This window comes from Catharus ustulatus, chromosome 13 (genome assembly GCF_009819885.2).
Source record: "Catharus ustulatus isolate bCatUst1 chromosome 13, bCatUst1.pri.v2, whole genome shotgun sequence".
NCBI lineage: Eukaryota > Metazoa > Chordata > Aves > Passeriformes > Turdidae > Catharus > Catharus ustulatus.
Window position 1 is genome coordinate 15,066,029 of NC_046233.1, and position 18,572 is coordinate 15,084,600.

At 54.2% G+C, this 18,572-nt stretch overlaps 2 protein-coding genes across 5 annotated transcripts in view; one reads left to right on the forward strand and one right to left on the reverse strand.

Moving 5' to 3' along the window:
* Positions 1–1,704: 1,704 nt before the first annotated feature.
* Positions 1,705–13,673, forward strand: BAP1 (BRCA1 associated protein 1). Of its 2 annotated transcripts, none has more exons than XM_033071246.1 (17): positions 1,705–1,807; positions 4,179–4,208; positions 4,307–4,361; positions 5,031–5,163; positions 5,527–5,646; positions 6,116–6,177; positions 6,249–6,391; positions 6,940–7,018; positions 7,675–7,798; positions 8,116–8,233; positions 8,608–8,795; positions 9,140–9,273; positions 9,869–10,344; positions 10,467–10,624; positions 11,329–11,421; positions 11,899–11,971; positions 12,251–13,673. In XM_033071246.1, exons 1-17 carry the CDS (start codon positions 1,771–1,773, stop codon positions 12,382–12,384), a joined length of 2,157 nt encoding a protein of 718 aa, XP_032927137.1. In that variant the 5' UTR covers positions 1,705–1,770; the 3' UTR covers positions 12,385–13,673. The 2 variants fall into 2 exon arrangements, with proteins under 2 accessions (XP_032927137.1, XP_032927138.1); XM_033071247.1 differs by having other exon boundaries at positions 10,467–10,570.
* The window catches only part of DNAH1 (dynein axonemal heavy chain 1), a 75,250-nt gene continuing 65,957 nt past the window's right edge, over positions 9,280–18,572 (reverse strand). Inside the window, exons 69-80 of one of the 3 annotated variants that reach the window (XR_004419258.1) lie at positions 18,395–18,553; positions 17,851–17,982; positions 17,495–17,665; positions 16,899–17,078; positions 16,644–16,820; positions 16,298–16,468; positions 15,966–16,096; positions 15,479–15,623; positions 15,032–15,238; positions 14,438–14,672; positions 13,843–14,059; positions 9,280–9,704 (exon numbers count right to left, since the gene is read on the reverse strand). Coding sequence is in view for 1 of the 3 variants with exons in the window: in XM_033071245.2 (XP_032927136.1) it covers positions 13,938–14,059; positions 14,438–14,672; positions 15,032–15,238; positions 15,479–15,623; positions 15,966–16,096; positions 16,298–16,468; positions 16,644–16,820; positions 16,899–17,078; positions 17,495–17,665; positions 17,851–17,982; positions 18,395–18,553 (1,830 nt within the window). In the remaining 2 variants the exon portion in view is untranslated. Of the gene's footprint in view, positions 9,861–13,783; positions 14,060–14,437; positions 14,673–15,031; positions 15,239–15,478; positions 15,624–15,965; positions 16,097–16,297; positions 16,469–16,643; positions 16,821–16,898; positions 17,079–17,494; positions 17,666–17,850; positions 17,983–18,394; positions 18,554–18,572 lie in introns of those variants that run through there. The other 2 variants (XR_004419257.1, XM_033071245.2) reach the window with 2 other exon arrangements.

Here is an 18,572-nt window from a genome sequence, read left to right on the forward strand (position 1 = left end):
TGGGCTGTCCATTTTGGGGGAGGCAGTGAGAGGGGGCCTGAGTGCTCTGCTGTGTTTGGGACCTGGCCCTGAGGTGAACTGTGACAGGCTGGAGGTGGCACCAGGGCCAGCAATGCTTTGAATTGAGCAGGAATGGAAACCAGAAGCAGTCCCCTGAAGAGTCCCCCCTCTCTGGGGTGGCTGAGCCTGATCCTCCTGGGTAGATTTACCACTAAGGCTGGAACAGGAGAGATTTTTGTCAGGGCTGCACGCTGCATTCTGCAGGCTTCTAGCCTTGTCTCTGATGATCACCAGCCAGTTGATGCAACCTGTGTCCCTAGAAACTTCCAGGGGCTGAACAACCGTGAACACACTCTCATGCACCTGGGGGGTGGAAGGAGACACCATCCATGGGCAGATCCAGCACCATGCACCTCGGTTTCTGGAGAGGGGAGAGTCCTACCTGGGCTTGGCACTGTCCCAGGGGCAGGAGTGGGGTGAGGAGTGCTTGGGGCCAGGGTGTGTGTGGGAACAGCCAAAGAACAAAGCCATGGAGGTGGGGACAGGCCCAGCCGCCCATCCCACTCCTATTTTTATCCCACTTCCTAAGGAAGTGCAGCACAGGGGTGCATGCTCACCCTGGGATCCTTCCAGCCTCTGAGGCAGCCAAAGTGGAGCTGCTGGCCAGGTCAGGGCTGGCCCCAGCCTCGCCAGCAGCCCTCACACCTTGACACACAATCACAGAACTGATTGGGTTGGAAATGACCCTTGAGATCATCGAGTCGAACCTATGACCCAACACCACCACTAGACCATGGCACTGAGTGTCATATCCAGCCTTTCCTTGAACACCTCCAGGGATGGTGGCTCCACATCTCCCTGAGAAGCCCATTCCAATGTCTAAGTACCCTTGCTGTGAAGAAATTCTTCCTAATGTCCAACGTGAATCTTGTCCAGTAGAGTTTAAGACCGTGTCCCTCTCATCCTGCCTTTAGTTGCTTGGGAGGAGAGGCTGAGCAGCACATGGCAGCCCCTCATCAATAGGGCAGCCCAGGCTGCTGAGCCTGAGCCCCACCACCACCACCATCATCATCTTCATCATCATCATCCCCAAACAAGCCCACAGACAAACAAAACAAAACCCCAGTAGGCAGATGCACTAACATTATTATTCTTGCTATTTTCTTCTGCCCAACATGCACATTTTCAGAGACTGTTACGAGCACTGGGCATGGGGTCCCATCCAACAGTCCTGGATGTTGCAAATCCTGGTAGAGGCCTCTACCCTCAGCAGTGCTGTGAATTGTTACAATGAGCAGGTCGTCCTTAAAGGCACGGGGGCAGAACTAAACAAGTATTCAAGTATCAAAATGTCTAGAAAATTACAGGCATAAAGTTCACGAGCACGTGCCATTAGCTGAATTCCCTAGACAATAAAGGGAAGTGGCAGCATACAGTGAGGAAGGAGAGGCTGGCAATCAGACACCAGAAAACAGAGGAGTGAGATGTGACAAATCCTATTGTTTTCTTGGCAGTAAACGCTAGACATCCATCCTTCCTGCACACGCGGGAAGAACAGCAGAGCATTCCTTAGAGGAGTAGTTTTCCAGGAATGCCGGGCCTTCCCCAGGGCCTGCGCGGCGCACCCGCCCCCCCTCGGGCCCCGCGCGGCTGCGCGTGCCACGTGTCGCGGCCGCGTGACGTCACCGCGCGCGATGACGCACAGCAGCGAGCGACGGCGGGGCCCGGAGTCGGGGCCGGACATGGCGGCGCGGCCCGGCCCGCGGGAAGATGAATAAGGGCTGGCTGGAGCTGGAGAGCGATCCCGGTGAGCGGGGCACGTCACCGCGCAGCGGGCGGGGATGGGGGCGGGCCGAGGCACAGCTCGGGGCGGCGAAAGGGCTCTGAGGGACACACGGGCAGCGGGGCCTGCGCTGGGGGAGACGGGGGGGACAGGTCAGGGAGGCTGCGGAGGGCAGGCTGGGAGTGTGGGGTGTACGGGTGGGCTTTTAGGGAGTGGGATTTGGGGTGCATAGGTGGAGTTTTGGGGGTGCTGGGGATGGGAGGTGAGCTGGAAAAGTTTGGGGGGGCCTGCGGGTATGGGGTATGCAGGTGGAAAGTTTTAGGGGACTGGGCCTGTGGGTGCATAGGTGGAGTTGTGGTCGTGTGGGTGTACACGTGGAGTTTTGGGAAGGTGAGATGTGGGGTGCAGGCCTAGAGTAGGAGGGTGCCGGAGGGCAGGAAAGGTGTTGAAGAGGCCGGCATGGAGAAACTAGGAACAGGACAGTCACAGGCGTCCCCCTTCCCACTGTCTTGAAAAGGTGGATTCTGTGGCGGAGTCCCAAAGTTGTTTCATGGGTTGGGATTTCAGGGCCAAAGCTGGTGTTGGCTGAGGCATTGTCTGAAATGTTTTAATCCTCTGAGTCACTGTAATGTGGAATGGGGTTGTCCTGTGGAAGGTTGGGAGCTGCTGTCTAGCATGGGGTGGTGAGTTTTTGGGGCTATGAGTGGGGAAGTTTGACCTCTAGAATTATACTTGTCTCTTGCACTCAGTATAAGATTCTGTCTAGTGTCGGTGTCCCAGTCACCCCCAGTTTTGCTGCTCTTTATTCTCTTATTGAAAAATACTGAAAATATTTGAAAAATGCTGGAATCATTCCCATCCTGTCCTTCATCATGGCAAGAAGTGCTAGGACATGGTTTGGATCCTCACAGCTGGGAGGAAAGGTTATTTGCTTGGGACACAATGTGTCTGGGCAGAGACAGATTTTTTTGGACATGTGGCAGTTTGGATGCTGGGGTGGCAGCTGGGACAGATGTTAGGAGTGACCCACATCCTGCTCTCAGCTTTCAGCACTTCCCATGAGCTGAATATCTTCCCACTGGCTCTTGCTATAGGGCTTGGGATGAAATCTCTGGGTGCTTTTCTGGTCAGGAATGGTCAGTAGATCCAAGTTTGGGCTGTCTGCTAAGTGGGCAGGAGAGCCTTGGGAGCATCCAGGCTGCTGGCATAGTGTTATGTGTGCTTGTGGACACCAGAATGTGAGCCAGCCCACCCATATGATTTGGGATGGGTGTTTGAGTGTTCCAGGAGAGGTGTCAGCAGCAGGACTGTGCCTTTTGTGGATGCTGAGGTAATATGAAATACTGAAATATGTCAGAGAAAAAAGTGGGGTTGGAAGGGACCAGGAAGGTGATGGGGTTTGGTGTAATGGCCTGGCCTCCCACTGGCTTGAAACATGTTCTTTCCACAGCGTATTTCTTCTCACTGACTATTTTGTAAGAAATACAATGTTTTCTGCTAAATTAATGAAGACTTTTTGCTCCCAGGAGTTTCCTCCCTGTTTTAATCATTTTTACATTGGTGTGGAAGCTCCTTGGGCTGTTCTTAATTGAGCCATATACATCAGGGTCCTTAAATCCATTGCTTACAGGAATGTTTCTCACGATTTAATCCTTCTTATCCCTGGACTTTCCCCCGGGCTTTCAGCAGCCTTTATAAAGGAGCTAAAAAAGCATATTTGTTATTCCAGTCTCGAACTCGCTTGCTCCATGTGCAGAGTGATGGCCTGAAAATTGGGCTGACTGCCTTTGCTTTGGCATCATAGTGGCAGCTGCTGCTCAGTTGCTGATGTCTGATTATCCTTGCTTTCTTGCTGTTGTCTCTGTATTTCTGGTTATGCCCTCCTGAATTTTTTAGTCACTGGACACAGGCTGTTGGATTTGATTCTCCCAAAAAGACAGGGAGATGAAGACGAGCCTTTCAACCTCACTGTGATCTGGATTTCTCCTCACTGGCTTTCATTAACATGAACAAAAATGATGTTTTTAAAAAATACCTTGTAATATCTTCAGCCATTTTTCTTTCCGGTTACAAATATGTGTGTGTCATTTAGGTGCTCCCTGCTGCTGCTGCTCACTTGGCATCTGCAGTGGGTCAGGATGCATTGGGCTCTGGAAGAATTGGTTCAGGTCCTCTTGAGGAAGAGGATGGGGATGGAGGGGTAAAGAGAGTTGGAGCACCTCTGAGCTCAACTACCCTACTGCTGGGACTCAGTGTGATCCTGGTGCCACTCTTCTGTGGATTTTCTGGCTGTGCCTTGGCCTTGGATCATGTGGGACACTCAGGGGATGATGACAGCAGATTTCCTCTCTGCTCTCTTCAGCCATAAGTAACCTGTTGGTTTTGTTTCTTTCAGGCCTTTTCACACTCCTGGTTGAAGATTTTGGTAAGTCCTAGAAACTTTTCTGAGAAGTTGATTTTGTGCCTGATATTACCTTGTCCTTTTTGGTGGGCCTTACACCAGCTTCTCTCCTTTGTCTGCAGGGGTCAAGGGAGTGCAGGTTGAGGAGATCTATGATCTGCAGAGCAAATGCCAAGGGTGAGTCAGAGGCCTGAGAGTGTGAGTTTTGCTAAGCAGAATGACCTGTGGGCCTGGGAACTCATCACCAAGCGTTCAGAGGGGCCCGTGTGAGCTTGTCTGTCGTGGAGGTCAGAGCTGCCCATGATGGACCAGGAGAGCTTCATCAGGTTTGGGGCAGGTGGTGGACATCCTCCAAGGGATTCCTCTCCCTTTCACCAAGGAGAGGTGGTGTAGTTGCAGTGTGAGCTTTCTCCCTGTCCTGGTGCTGTGAAAGGGCTTTGAGGCTGTCGCTTCTTAAAAGCCATTGCTGAATACCTCTCAAGAATGAATACAAGGTAAGTGTTAAAGGAGGGTCATTCAGTGGCCAGGCACTGTTCTGTAGGTCAGTCATTCCAGAGGGAAATTTTCCATTTCTCTGTCTTTAGCCTCTTAAGACTTGTCAAACCCCAAGTTTTCAAGCTTGATTGTTGGCTGAGCCTGGAGCATCAGTGTAGGAGTGTCCTTAGTAGTGTTGGGCTGGGGGGATTGTGGCAGGGATCATCACTTCCAGAAAGATGGCACTGGTTGTTCTGCTTTTCCTCTCTCTCTTTGCTCTGCCTGTGGAACAGAAGGTTTCTGGTGCTGGGCAGAGCAGCCCCACTGGTGTGGTTGTTCCAAAGCACTGCAGCTGCTGCTTTCTCTCTGTAGCCCCGTGTATGGGTTCATCTTCCTGTTCAAGTGGATTGAGGAGCGCCGGTCCCGCCGGAAGGTCTCCACACTGGTGGATGAGACGTCGGTGATCGATGATGACATCGTCAATAACATGTTCTTTGCTCACCAGGTAGGCTCCAGGTGGGGCGAAAGTTTGTGTGGGGTGTCTCTGTAACACCTCAGGGAAGCAGTGTGATCTTGCCAGTCATGAGGGCAGCTCGTCTTTCCTGGGAGTGTCTTCCCTAAGCTGCAGGTTGGAGGGAGGGAGTCCAGTGAGGGCTGGGAGACCGTCAGCACTGTGAGCAGATGCTCATGGGGCATGGTGAGGCTCACTGATAACTGACTTCTTCCTGTAGGAGCTGAGCTCAGGTCACTGCTCTCACAAGTGCTGATGGTTCTTGCATCAGCGCTTTCAGTTGATAGTTAACACTGAGGGGTTGTTGAACTGCTGCCTTGTTCCTGCTGGTTAAGTTGTCTTTGTGTTACTCTCCAGCTGATCCCCAATTCCTGTGCCACCCACGCCTTGCTGAGCGTCCTCCTGAACTGTAACAATGTTGACCTGGGCCCCACATTGAGCCGCATGAAGGATTTCACCAAAGGCTTTAGCCCTGAGGTAGGAGCAGGGCTGTGCAAGGGTGGCATAGGTGGTTCTGCATCTTGCTCCCCTTTTGGGGTGATGCTCTTAAAGAGCTGGTTCCTTTCCTGCCCTCTGTGGCTGCACCCTGAAGCAGGATTGCCTATTCTCTCTCATATTCCTGCCTTGCTTTGCTCAGAGGCTTTGTCTCCTTTAGGCTGGGCACAGCTTTGAGCCTTCTGTCATGTTACTCACTGTAATCAAAACTCCTCTCTCCTCCCTTCAGACCTATTGTGAAGTCTGTTTTACTCCAGCTATAATTTATTCAGTAGAAATTGTGTGCTTTTTCTATCTTGGAATTTACCTGTAACTCAGACGAGTAGAGGATATGCCTGAGGCTTTCTGTCCTGGTCCTGTGGGTAGATGGAGGGAGGGAGTGGAAAGGTGAAGCATTTTGTTTGTTCCCTGTCATTTCTCAGCTCTTCTCCTCTCTTGCTGTTGGCTGCAGAGCAAAGGCTATGCCATTGGCAATGCCCCGGAGCTGGCCAAGGCCCACAACAGCCATGCCAGGTGAGTGAGGGGTGTCTGCAGCTCCCTGTCTCTGGAGGAGGCAGACTCTCCATCACCTGTTGCCCTTGCAGGCCAGAGCCACGGCACTTGCCAGAGAAGCAGAACGGGATCAGTGCAGTGCGGACCATGGAGGCTTTTCATTTTGTCAGCTATGTCCCCATCAAGGGACGACTCTTTGAGCTGGACGGGCTGAAGGTCTATCCCATTGACCACGGTAAGAGCCCACCTGTCTCTGCGTGCTCACACAGGTGATTGCCACCCTGGTGTGTCCAAATGATTTTCTTTGCCTCTTAGTGTTAACTGGTGTTAGTGGATAACCACTCCAGTGGCTCACAGATTTGTCCTGTGTTTTGACAGCTAATTTTGGAGTCTGTGTGCTGGGGACTGTACCTAGAAAGCAGTTATTTCTAAATGCATTGCTTTTGTTTTTCCAGCCTTGCTATTTTCCTCCCCAGTTGCTCAGGGCCATGAAGTCCTTCAGGTCTGAAAGAACTTCATATAGCAAGGAGAATTTATTTCCTCACTCTCTCCTTGTCCCAAATAACCACCATGTGTTGAGGCAGCCCCTCCAGACAGATTGCACTGGACTGCCTGGGTTACTCCCTTCTCTTACAACTTGACCCCTCAGTTCTGTCTTTCAGATAGTTATTTCTCCCTGCCAGATTTCTGTCTGTCAGCCCCTTTGGTAAGGTACCCAGTTCATGTACATGGTTTCCACATATGGGCTGCTTTGCTAAGCCCAGCTCTGTCTTGTTATCACAGGGCCTTGGGCAGATGACGAGGAATGGACGGACAAAGCCAGGAGAGTGATCATGGAGCGCATTGGCCTGGCCACTGCAGGGTAATGTCCTGGCCCATGGGACGAGCACTGGCCCCCTGCCATACTCCCCTGAATGATTTGTGCTGTGGTTTCTGAGTGGCAGGTTGTGGAAGTGGGGTGGAGGTTGCCTATGGAGAGGTGCAGGTGCTCTGCCCCCTGCCTTCTCTTGCCTGCAGGGCATGCAGAGAAGCTGCTTTCCCTGTGTGATGCAGAGTCCCTGCAAATGCTGCACAGCGTTAAGAATGGCCTGGTTAGGTCCCTGTTAGCTCAAGTCCATAGGAGAAGGAGTGGTGCTTTTGGTCTTGAGCTGGGCCTCTGGGATGCTTGGGCATGGCAGTGACAGCATTAGCACAGGTTGCCTAAAGATGTTGTGGAATCTCCATCTCTGGAGATATTCAGAAGCTGTCTGGATGTTATCCTGGTGACCAGCTCTGGGTGATACTGCTGGAGCAGGGCCTGGAGCAGATGACTCTCATAGGTCTCTTCCCACCTCAGCCAACCTGTAACTCTGAGAGTGTTTTGTGTGGTAGCTGAACCTTGTACTGCTTCATCAGCCACTGTGAGCTTGACTTAGTTTTGGGGAGAAGCCTTAGTGTTGGTGTTAAATGCCCAGGCAGGAGGTGGGGATAGGGCTGTCACCATGATCCTGTGGCTGAGGGCTGCTGCCCTTCCTGCAGGGAGCCATACCACGACATCCGCTTCAACCTGATGGCGGTGGTGCCTGACCGGAGGATGAAGTACGAGTCCAAACTGCACATCTTGAAGATGAACCGCCAGACTGTGCTGGAGGCCTTGCAGCAGGTAGGACAGCCCAGGCCCTGAGGGAGTGCAAGCCTAGTGGGAGGAATAGGCTTTTTCAGAGCATCTACCTGTGCTGCCAAGGCCCTGGTTTTAGGGGTTTTGTTTGGTCTTGGGAAAAATCTTGTGGAAAGAGGGAACAGCCAGCCTTACTACTTGGCCGTTGCTGTTCACCTGGAAGGTTGCTCATCTGTGTCGTTTGTGTGCCTGGGCACTTGGTGTTGGCTCACCCTGGTGAGCTCTGCAGTGCTTGAGTGGGAAGGATGTGGTTTGGGTCATTGCTGGTCCAGCATGCAGTTTCTATGTCATTTGCTTTCAAGCTTATCCGAGTAACTCAGCCTGAGCTGATCCAGACCCAGAAGTCCCAGGAGTCTCAGCCTGCTGAAGAGGCAAAGCCAGCCAGCAACAAGACCGTGACTCCAGAGAGCACTCATGCAGGTAGGACCTTTTACCTGTAGTACAGCAGGTACCAGCAGTGTTGGCAGCCTGGCCTGCCATGGAGTGAGCACAGGGTGATGACAACAGCTATCTGACCTGGGGTTTGGGGCACTTATTGTCAGCTTCACTTTCTTTTCCTGCTCCATGCGCATTGTGCTGGAGTGTGGTGATGCCTGGGGGTGTGTTGGAGGGTGTGAAGCTTGAAAATGGGAGGGCTGGAGCTTTGGGACACCGATGACAGACACAGGTGGTTGTGGTGGTCTGGAGGAGTGTAAGAGCTCTTCTCTCATCTGGGTGAGTAAGGGGTGGTAAAGGACGTGGAGTAAAAGGTGACAGTGCTGGTGATGAAAGGCTCTGCTGTGCTTGTGTGGCAGATGGCACCGATGAACCCACCAGCCAGGGCCACCCCATGGCCACGCAGAGCCCACCCAGCAAATCCAAACCGGTGCCAAAGGCAACAGCGAGCGGCATCAATGGGGCCCCTCCAGCAAACCCCAACCCCATTGTGCAGAGATTGCCAGCCTTCCTGGATAACCACAACTATGCCAAGTCCCCCATGCAGGTAGGCTGGAGTGCCAGGCTAGCAGCACACGTGATTCAAGCTGAGCTCTTTGCCTGCAGTCCCTCCCCTCTTGTAGGACCACAGCTATCAGCTGGCCTAAGCATGACCCTGCCTTGCAGCAAGCCTGGCCTAGCACCAGCTCAGGCTGGGAGGGGAGAGGGTAAATAAAGACTGACCTGACAAAGGAGGTTAACATTAATGTGGGTTAACTGAGCAAAAATGGGGAAGGGTACCTGTTTCCTCTCAAAAGAGCCAAATCCTGGTGTTGGGCTGGACCAAGGATGAGTCCACTGGGTTCTTCCTTGCCCTGCTGCCAGCAGGCCTTCAGCAATGGTGTGTTGCAGGAGGAGGAAGACCTTGCGGCAGGAGTTGGTCGCAATCGGGTCCCAGTCCGACAGCACCAGCAGTACTCGGATGATGAGGATGACTATGATGATGATGATGAGGAGGACGTTCGTAACACCAACTCAGCCATCAGGTGACAGCTTGGGCTGTGGGTGGGGGGCCGGGAGCTGACATTTGCAGAACCATCAGCGAGGACTTTGCTGATCTCTTTCCTTAGCTCTTGACAGTTCTGTTCTTCTCTTCACCTGCCATTTCACTTTTCACACACTGGGTTTTGTGAAGTCCTTCTGTAGCTCTTTATGGCCATCTCCAAATTTCAGCTGTCCTGAGAGTAACTGTGTATTGGTGGCAGGCTTTGAGGAACCTTGGTTGCACAGTACTGATTGCCAATTCAGCTCCTAGTGACACTGTTGGTGTGCTTGGACTGCTAGTAAAGCCAGGAAGTTGGGGTCACAGCAAGGGAGCTTTGGGGGCTTTGGAAGAAGAGCAAGGGGTACACAGCACCCTGTGTCCTTCAGCGGTGTAGGGATCCCTGGGACTGAGTGGCTCAGTGGTGCTGGGGTGCTGCAAGAGAAGCTAGTGGCTTTGGAGGTGACATTAACGTGTTCAGGACCTTGTTTCATCCCAGTAGGCAGCCTGAACTGCTGAGCACAGGGCTGGCAGTGTCCATGCTGGATCTCCACCTCCTTCTGTCAGCTGCTCACCTTCCCTGCTGTGTTTCTGGGCAGGTACAAGAGGAAAGGGCAAGTGAAGCAAGAGCACGTGGCAGGGGCCGCAGATGGCCAGCTCTCTGTCCTGCAGCCCAACACCATCAACGTCCTGGCTGAGAAGCTGAAGGAATCTCAGAAGGATCTTTCCATTCCCCTGTCCATCAAGACAAGCGGTGGCGGGGGAGCCGCTGTGGCAGTGGTGACGCACTCCCAGCCCTCCCCCACCCCCAGCAACGAGAGCACCGACACCGCCTCCGAGATTGGCAGCGCCTTCAACTCCCCGCTGCGCTCTCCCATCCGCTCGGCCAACCCCACGCGCCCCTCCAGCCCCGTCACTTCCCACATCTCCAAGGTGCTGTTTGGGGAGGAGGACGGGCTGCTGCGCGTCGACTGCATGCGCTACAACCGGGCTGTCAGAGACCTGGGGCCCATTGTCAGCTCCGGGCTGCTGCACCTCACCGAGGATGGCGTGGTCTGCCCACTGGCTGCTGCAGGTAAGTGCCCGCCCTAGGGGGGTGGTGTCTCACATGGGGTGACAGGACAGTGTCCTCTGACTTAAGAGGTGAATGCCAGTCCTTTGTGGTGGCTCCTAACACTTCTCTGCCCCTATGTGTAGATGGGAAAAACTCCCCCTCTTCCATCAAACCCAGTGAAGAGGCCCCGGTTGCGATCAAACTGGAGGAGAAGGAGGGCAGTGAGGCCAGTGACAGCAAAGAGAAGGTGGGACTTGGCAGGACCAGTGATCACCCTGGGGGGGAAAAGTATTCTCCCAAGGTGAGTTTTGTGCTGCGACAGCCCTGGGAACGTGGAGCTCACCTGGAGGCGCAGCAGCGCTGGCAGTGACTGAACTGCATGTGTACGCTGTCCCCTCGCGTGTCGTCGCAGCCGTGCCTTGAGGCACAGGGCAGTGCAGGTTTTGTGCCTTGTGTCATCTTGGGGATTTTTGCCTTGGTAGTGAGCACAGTCCCTGTCTCTGCAGCTGAGGTGTTCAGCCTGCTCTCCTCTTGGCCAGGAGCTGGTGAGAGCCTACATCCCCAAGTCCCAGCCCACTGGTAACTTCATAGCCTGTCTGTGCCCTCCAGCCAGGGGCATGATCAGGCTCAGGAAGCACAAGTGCACCAAGGGCTCCCTGGAGGAGAGCTGGGTAGAAACTGCTATTCCAAAGGGAAGCCTTCAGATTTTTTGAGGGGAATGCAGGCCCTGGGGGGTGGGGGTAGGGTGTGTTTCGAGCACACAGGCAGCCCTTTCCTCTGTTCCAAAACCAGGTATATTTGGGCTGGGGCAAAACCCATCTCCCTTGGGGCTGTCCATAATGAATTCCCTACAATGAACTGATCTCTCTTTTCCCCTGGCACGTGTTTTTCCTTTGATGAATCATCTCTCTCCTAGCACAGAGAGGAGCATCTGCCAGCTCACCCTGCTGGCTCCTGGGCTCTGGCTGGGTCTATGCTCATGTTTGGTCTGCTTGATACCGGTAGGAGCTGCTGGCACTGCTCAAGTGTGTGGAAGCAGAGATTGCAAACTACGAAGCCTGCCTGAAGGAGGAGGTAGAGAAGAGGAAGAAATTCAAGGTGTGCTTCGGACTTGTGTGCACTCCTGATTTAGCTGCCCAAAGGCTTTTGTCTGGGGTGGTTTTATGTAAAAATAGAGGGAGAGTGGTTCAGCTGAGAATGGCGATGAGGAGCATTCAGAGTCTCTTCCCCATTACCAAACAGCCCAGTGGGGCAGAACTCTTAGACCACAGCCCTGGGGCAGCACTGGCAGCCTGGGGGAGGGTGATACAGTGCTGGGATGAACTGATTGAAGGCAGGGGAGAGTCAGCAAAGATAGCTCGTCCTGGCTGCCCTTTGTGGAACATGCTGGCATCTGAACTGGGATGGAGACTGTCCCAGTTGTGCACTGGCCAAAGATAGGCTGAGGGATGGGTCCCTTCCTGCTTCAGTCTCCTTAGTCTGTGGGCTGGGCCAGGCATGTCAGTTTTGTCTCCTGTTAACCTTGAACTCTCCCTTTTCCCTGCTTGTGGATTATTTGTGGATTTGTCTCTGTAGATTGATGACCAGAGGAGAACCCACAACTATGATGAGTTCATCTGTACCTTCATATCCATGCTGGCCCAGGAAGGTGAGCTGTGCTCATGGGGCAGAGGGTTTGGGTTCAGCTGGGGGAGCTGCACTGAGTGTGATGCAGCAGCAGCTGGGAGCCAGGGCCACTCACCCTGTTTAGACCAGGCCTGGGGCACAGGCTGACGCCTAGTCTGGGGAGCCACAGATCTTTGTTTCCTTCTTCCATTCTATAGTCCCAGGAGATGCCCATGATGGCTTTTGAGTGAGAGAGGCAGGGCTGCCCTGTGGCATGGGTAATGGCAGCACTCCAGGCCATGTGTATGTGCTCTCCCTGCAGGCATGCTGGCCAGCCTCGTGGAGCAGAACATCTCAGTGCGCAGGCGGCAGGGAGTCAGCATCGGCCGTCTGCACAAGCAGAGGAAGCCGGACCGCCGGAAACGCTCCCGCCCCTACAAAGCCAAGCGCCAGTAGCCAGAGAGCCATGACTGAGAAACAGTGGTTGGGCTTAGTGGCTTTGGGCACTGGCACTTGGATCTGTATTACCCTTTGCCCAAAGAAGAGGGACCATAGTGACAAGCCTTCTGCCCAGGTGGAGCCTGGGGACAAAGGAAAGTTGGGTTTTTCTGTGTGCCTGAGCTGTGAAAGGCAATAACCTGTCTGGAGGAGTCCCTGCAGCAGAAGGGAGACTGGAGAGCTCAGCTGCCTGACCATGCCATGGCAGCACCCAGGCGTTGTCACCTCTGTCTCAGCGCCCTGCCTGAGGACTGACCGGAGGGAAGGAGCCCACCCAGCTGGGTCTGGTGTTGTGGGAATGCCCATGTGAGGCTGTGCTGGCCGCAGCTGGCTGTGGCTTGTGTCCTCCTGTCTCTGGGCCTTCAGTTCTGTGCTTCCCTGGGATGTTCATGTCTGTTTTCTATCCTTGTCCCTCTCTTCCCCAAACTCATTTTTAGTCCTAACCCAGGCTTTGGCCATTCTTAGCAAGGTGGCTCCAGGACAGAGCCACTTCTGCACCCACCCCACACTGCACTGCCTAGTGCCTGGTGCTGGCTGAGCTCCTGGGGCTGGTGACACCTTCCCAGTGTAGCTTGGCTCCCCAGTGGGCCATGGCAGCTCTGTTGCTGGATGAGGGTGGGTAGGCTCATCTGTAGAGCTGGGCCTTGTGCCCAGGCCTCTGTGGTGGTGCTGGGGTTGGCCTGTGCCTCTTGCTGCTCTGGCTGCTCTCGTTGGGACCAGCTCTGTGGCCCTGGCAGTGCCTAGGGGTCACACAGCATTGACCAGGCCCAGGCCCCAGACAAACCCCGTGAATTATGAACAGACCAGGTGCCTATGGTGGCCTTGGTGGTGTTGGGCATGGCACGAGGGTGGACATTGCTGTGGCTCGGTGAAGTCTCTTGGCAGGGGGAGATGGGGCTGGTTACTGCAGTAGTGGCGGTGGGATGGGACAGTGGAGGGAGCCCACATCTCTTCCCCCTGGCTGGCTGCTAACCGGAGCTTGCTGGTACAGCCTGGCAGCTCTTGCCTCCTGGCAGAAATCTGAGATATCAGAGGTGAGCACTGCTCTCCAGCGATATCCTGAGGTAGAGCTGCCACAGGAGAGGACTGAATTTTTTTCAATGTGTACAGATCTTGACTATGGAATGAAACAGTTCTTTTGGTATTTGTTGAAGGAAAGAAAATCCTTCTGTCTCTTGCTGTGTCTAATATCAAGTGCTGTAAATAATGGATCTGTCTGAAGGAATAAAGCTATCCTGTAATGGCCAGCCATGGAAGAGGTGTGTGAGGGAAGGGGTGGGGGGCAGAGAGCTCCAGGCCCAGTTCTCCCTGCTGGCAGCTCTTCCGTGGTGTATAGATTTGAAGTTATCATGGGAAGTGCAACAACACTAGGCTAAATTTATTGACATACCTCACCAGGGGAAGGGCAGGACTCACCTCAACGGAAGGAGGGCCGGAGGAGAGGGAGGCAGCAGCCTGGCTCAGGCCCTCAGCTGCAGTGGGTTCCTGGGCTGGCTGACTGCATTTCCTGGCTAAAAGTCCAGGGCACAGATCAGGGCTGTGCCCCGTTTGATCCAGTGCTTCTCTGGCTTGTCTGTAGGGATCTCCACAGCAATCACGTAGTTGGTGGAGTGGCCCGTTGTTGACAGCGTGCCTGTAATGGGGGAATCAAGGGTGAGAGAGTGGTGCTGCTGCACGTGGACCAGGGAATCCCGGACAAGTGACCCCGTCCAGCAGCCCTCAGACGACTGGCTGAGCAGGGCTGGGGGAGAGCCTGGCCGTGGGCACTGCTGCAGAGCCAGGGTGCCTGGCTGCTCCATCTCCTCAACCACAGCAGGAGAAATCTTTTCTCCCTGGCTGGCCACTGCCAACAAGGTCTCAGAGCTGCTCTCCCAGCCCTAAATTGCTCACTGTTACAGATGGAGACAGAATCACGCTCCTGGATGGCAGAAGGAACTCCCTACTGCCCCTCCCGGGCTGCCCCTCCTAGCTGCTCCTGCAGCTTCTGGAAATCTGCCTTTAGGGCACCTACCTGCGCGAGTGAGAGTCTTATAGATGGGGCACAGGTAGGAGCCGGATTCTGGAGGCTTGCGGTTGGGGACAGGCACCAGCCAGATGACAGCCATCTCCGTGTAGAGCTCCTTGGGGCGTGACTCCGCCAGCCGACCCGCAGCAGCGTCCCAGCGGGCGCCCTCCAGGAACAAGCCGTGGATGTAGCAGCCCACGTTGGGCTGGCGCTTCAGCTCCTTCACCGACTCCTTCATGACCTGACCAGGGGAGGGGCCGGGCCCTCGCTCAAGGCGTGTCCCTGGGGGCTCAGCCCCAAGAAACCTCCTAAGCAGCTCTTAGTTAAGCCAGTGCTGCCAAAGGAGAGCGTGCCACAGCTCTCAGAGGAGCAGCTTGTGACAGCTGGTGGAGGGGGACGTGAGCAGGTCTGGAAGCAGGAGCCTTGGGGAGGTAATGGCAATGTGCGTGGGTGGGTGGATGTATCCAGGCACAGAGAGGATGACAGGGCCATAGGCAGCTGTGTAGCCTGGTGGCTTCACCTCTTAGGCAGGTCAGGGCTTTTGTGGCCTTCTAGCAGCAGATTCCAAATAAATTCAGACTCTCTACCTGATTTACTGACCTTGAAGCTAAACGAGATGGTGTCAATGGAGATGACAGACTTCCTGGCGAAGTTCTGCAGCGTCCCAGTGAGGAAGGCCTGGGGGAAGAAGAACCCACTGATCCAGAACACGGAGGGGATCCCATGGCTGATCCAGTTCTGCAGGAATTCAATCCGCTGCACCAAGTCGTTCACCCACGATGCCAATGGCTTCAGCGACGGATAGGCCTGTGAGGCACCCACAGAAGGAGGTGCTGAGTGCAGTCAAGGACAGCCTAGACCTTGTGCCTCAGCTGCTGAGAGCTGCCCAGAGCCCAGGGGCTGGGAACAACTGGGAGCTGCACTAGGCAGGAGACGTCTCCTTTCCAGGGGACCAACAGCCAGCTCCATGAGAGACAGCCCAGTCCAGCAGCAGCTGCTAACCCATTCCTCTAGTTTGGGTGAGCTCTGGCTGGCTGGGGCACATACCTTGGCATTCCATATTTCAGGAACAGTGTTGTTGTACAAACTGCTGGCCATCAGCTCCAGCCGAGAGGACATCACGACCAGGCCCTTGAGAGCTTTCAGCAAATCCTTCAGACTTGAGGCAACCTCCTCCAGGAGCTTGTTGTACCTACAGAAAGGGCAGAGGGACCAGAGTGACTCTGCAGTGGTTTATTGCCCAATGCCTGCCCAGAGAGGGTATGGATCTTTATACACAAGTGAAGCTCCTCCGTGTAACTCCCAGTCCCAGTTCTCTCAACGAAGTCTCACAGCTGCTCTTCCAGCCCTAAATTGCTGACTGTTACAGATGGAGACAGAATCAGCTAAAGGTCCTGGCTGGGACAACACAGTTGTTAGTGTGACTGCCAGCCCCCACTGTTGGGCTCAGTGGTGAGGTTCCCCAAGGGTGGGTGGCAGCAGGGGCCTGCATATCTCTGCTGTTCCCTGGGATTTGATCCCACAGGAGTTTTACCTGATCACCTCCTGCACCAGCACTGTGTTCATGGATTCTTCATAGAGCAGTGGGTATTTGCGGATCACTTCCTGCACGTTCATGGGGTTGGGCAGCTTTGCCAGGATGTCCTTGGAGGTCTCCTCCACGATCTGTAAGGAAAGCAGCAAGTGGCAGCATCCTTCTAATCCAGCCCCCCATGGCTGCTGAGAAGGGGGAGAGCTAATTCTGGCATGGCAGTGCCATTGCTGGCACCCAGCAGGAAGAGTGGCACTTGCTGAGAGCTGGTGCTTGTGGTCACTGCCCACACTGGGCACTGGCTGCCAGAGCACTGGCAGGACTGGGGCACCCACCTCTTCCCTGCTGCGACCTCCCAGTGTGATGGTCTTGGGCTGCAGCTGTGCAATGGCTCCCAGCAGAGCAAAGGTCTCATTCTGAGCGAAGGTGATGTCAGCATTGTCATGTAAACCAAAGAGCTCCGGGCTGTCGTTTAGAGGCAGGCCCTTGACGTATTGGAGGTAGCCCTGGAAAGAAATCCACACAGACTGTGAGGCCAAGACCAGCTGAAGATCCCCAGGTTCTTACAAACTTATATTCCCCCAGGGACCTGGAAATGCAGTGGGTTTCAGAGAGGAGACCTTTTGTGCTGTGACAATCCCCCTGTATCTATGAGCTGCAATTTGTGACTTGAGTACTTACATTGAGGTCAGAAGAGGTACTGATCTGCTTGTAGATACCTGATTCAGAATAGGTAAAGTCAGGATTTAAAACCTCAGGTTTGTAGAAATCTTCCAAAATGCTCATGATGCAGCGCCGGTCCCAGTCATCGGTCACGCGGCCGCCGTAGTTGATCTCCCCAGCTGTGTATTTCAGAACCTGCAAGAGACCCCCACCATGGTTCTGATCCACGTCTGCATCATGAGCCTGTTCCCTTGCAGGAGGGGCAGCTCTCACCTTGTAGGGAATTTCTGCATATTCGTTCAAGAACATTTGCAGCTGACTGATGCAGATGCGGAGGTCTCCATCTGTGAACTCATAAGGGATATTGAACCCCAGAGGCCCAAACTTTCTCCTCTCCAGCATGTTCCCATGGAAGAAGCAAAGTGACAGCAACAGGGATTTAAACTCAGTGACCTGTGGGAAGAGGGAGAGGAGTGGCTCAGCTTGGAAGGAAACATCCTTGGAGGGAGTCCGGTCCTGCTGGAACCTGGCAGAGAAAATGTACCAATTCAGGAGTGCCAACTGAGGCTTAGAGAAGGGAAACCTCAGTCAGGCTGCTCTGCTGGGGAAGGCCATAGCTCACTCCTTGCTCAAAGAGAGCTGCATAAGTGCCTTATGCCAGGCCTCCAAAATATTGCTGCTTCTGTTTCTCAAAGTAAACTTCCAAGTGGCTCTTCACGGATGTGAGTTTGGTGGAAACACTCTACCACATGGATTTTCTAATGGGAAAGAAGATCTGTGTCTGGAGAGGAGCAACATCCAGGTGGAAAGCATATACTGGAGCAGGCACGGAATGGGGACAACAGACCAAAGCCTGATCTGGGTCTTACCTTGGAGCAAGAATTCAAGAAGTCATCACTGAAATTAATGTAAGACTTGAGCAGGTTGGCCTTGACCCCACGGGGGGGCTCAATGGTCATCTTGGAGCCATTCTGGAGAATAGACACAGGGAAGTTGTTGCTCGGTAGACTGGTGAGCCAGAGGCGAAAGTCTGGATGCACCTGGAAGTCCAGAAGGCAGCAAGTGCTCAGAGGGTGCAGGCACAGCCCCTGCAGCTGCTCCTGCACTGACCCTCTGGTTCTACAAGGAACTTATGGATGGTTACTGAACTAGAGCTGGGCTCCTCCCGGGCTCCAGCCTCCTGCCTGTTATCCTCAGAGTGGGCCTGCTCAGTAAAACATTTCACCTTGCCGGGGTCAATGCCCTCGATGAGTCTCTCCAGTGAGGGCATCCAGCTGGGGGCCAGGTGGCAGTTCTGGAAGAAGACCCAGTTGCCCTGTTCCATGGCATTGTGCAGCATGGCTTCAGCACGGGGGCCCTGCAGAGGCAGAAAGAGCAAGCTCAGAGGCCCTTCCCATGGCACACTGTGTTCTGGTGAGCAGGACAGGGAGGCAGCTCCCTGGAGCTGGGTGGAAGGACCACTGTCCAGAGCTACAGCCTGGCTTTGCCCCCATGCCTCATCTGGATCTTTGCTATTTGATGGCACAGCAAAGTTACTTTACAGCTTGTGAGGGAGGGTGGAGGGAATGGAAGGACTGCAGATGGATTCTGGAAGTTAGAGGGCACTGTAGTGGGAGCTGCAAAGGGATAGAAGCAGAAGGTTGGTGAGTAAGGGCCCTGGAACACGAGGGTGTTTTCAAAGTGCTGCAAGTGTTTGACCTGCTTGGAGCTTGGTGAGGTTGATATGAGTGCCAGGACACTGCTGTTCCAGGTATGAACTGACAGCTCACCTGTCCTTGGCCCAGAGAAATAGCAGAGAGCTTTTGTGAGAACTTCATTTCTTCAGCAAATTTGTAGAGGTCGGCAGCGGGGTCAGTGCCTGGGGACAGCACAAACACCAGGGGGGTGGTGGCAGTGGACTCCCTAAACACGGCTGAGAGGTCAGTGGTCTGCAACAGAGAGTTGGTC

Excerpts from the sequence above, each read along its gene's own strand:
- BAP1 (XM_033071246.1), top strand. The coding sequence starts at position 1,771 with ATGAATAAGGGCTGGCTGGAGCTGGAGAGCGATCCCG. Across the intron at positions 6,178-6,248 it reads GCCCACAACAGCCATGCCAG|GCCAGAGCCACGGCACTTGC; the intron begins GTGAGTGAGGGG and ends TTGCCCTTGCAG. Across the intron at positions 6,392-6,939 it reads GGTCTATCCCATTGACCACG|GGCCTTGGGCAGATGACGAG; the intron begins GTAAGAGCCCAC and ends TTGTTATCACAG.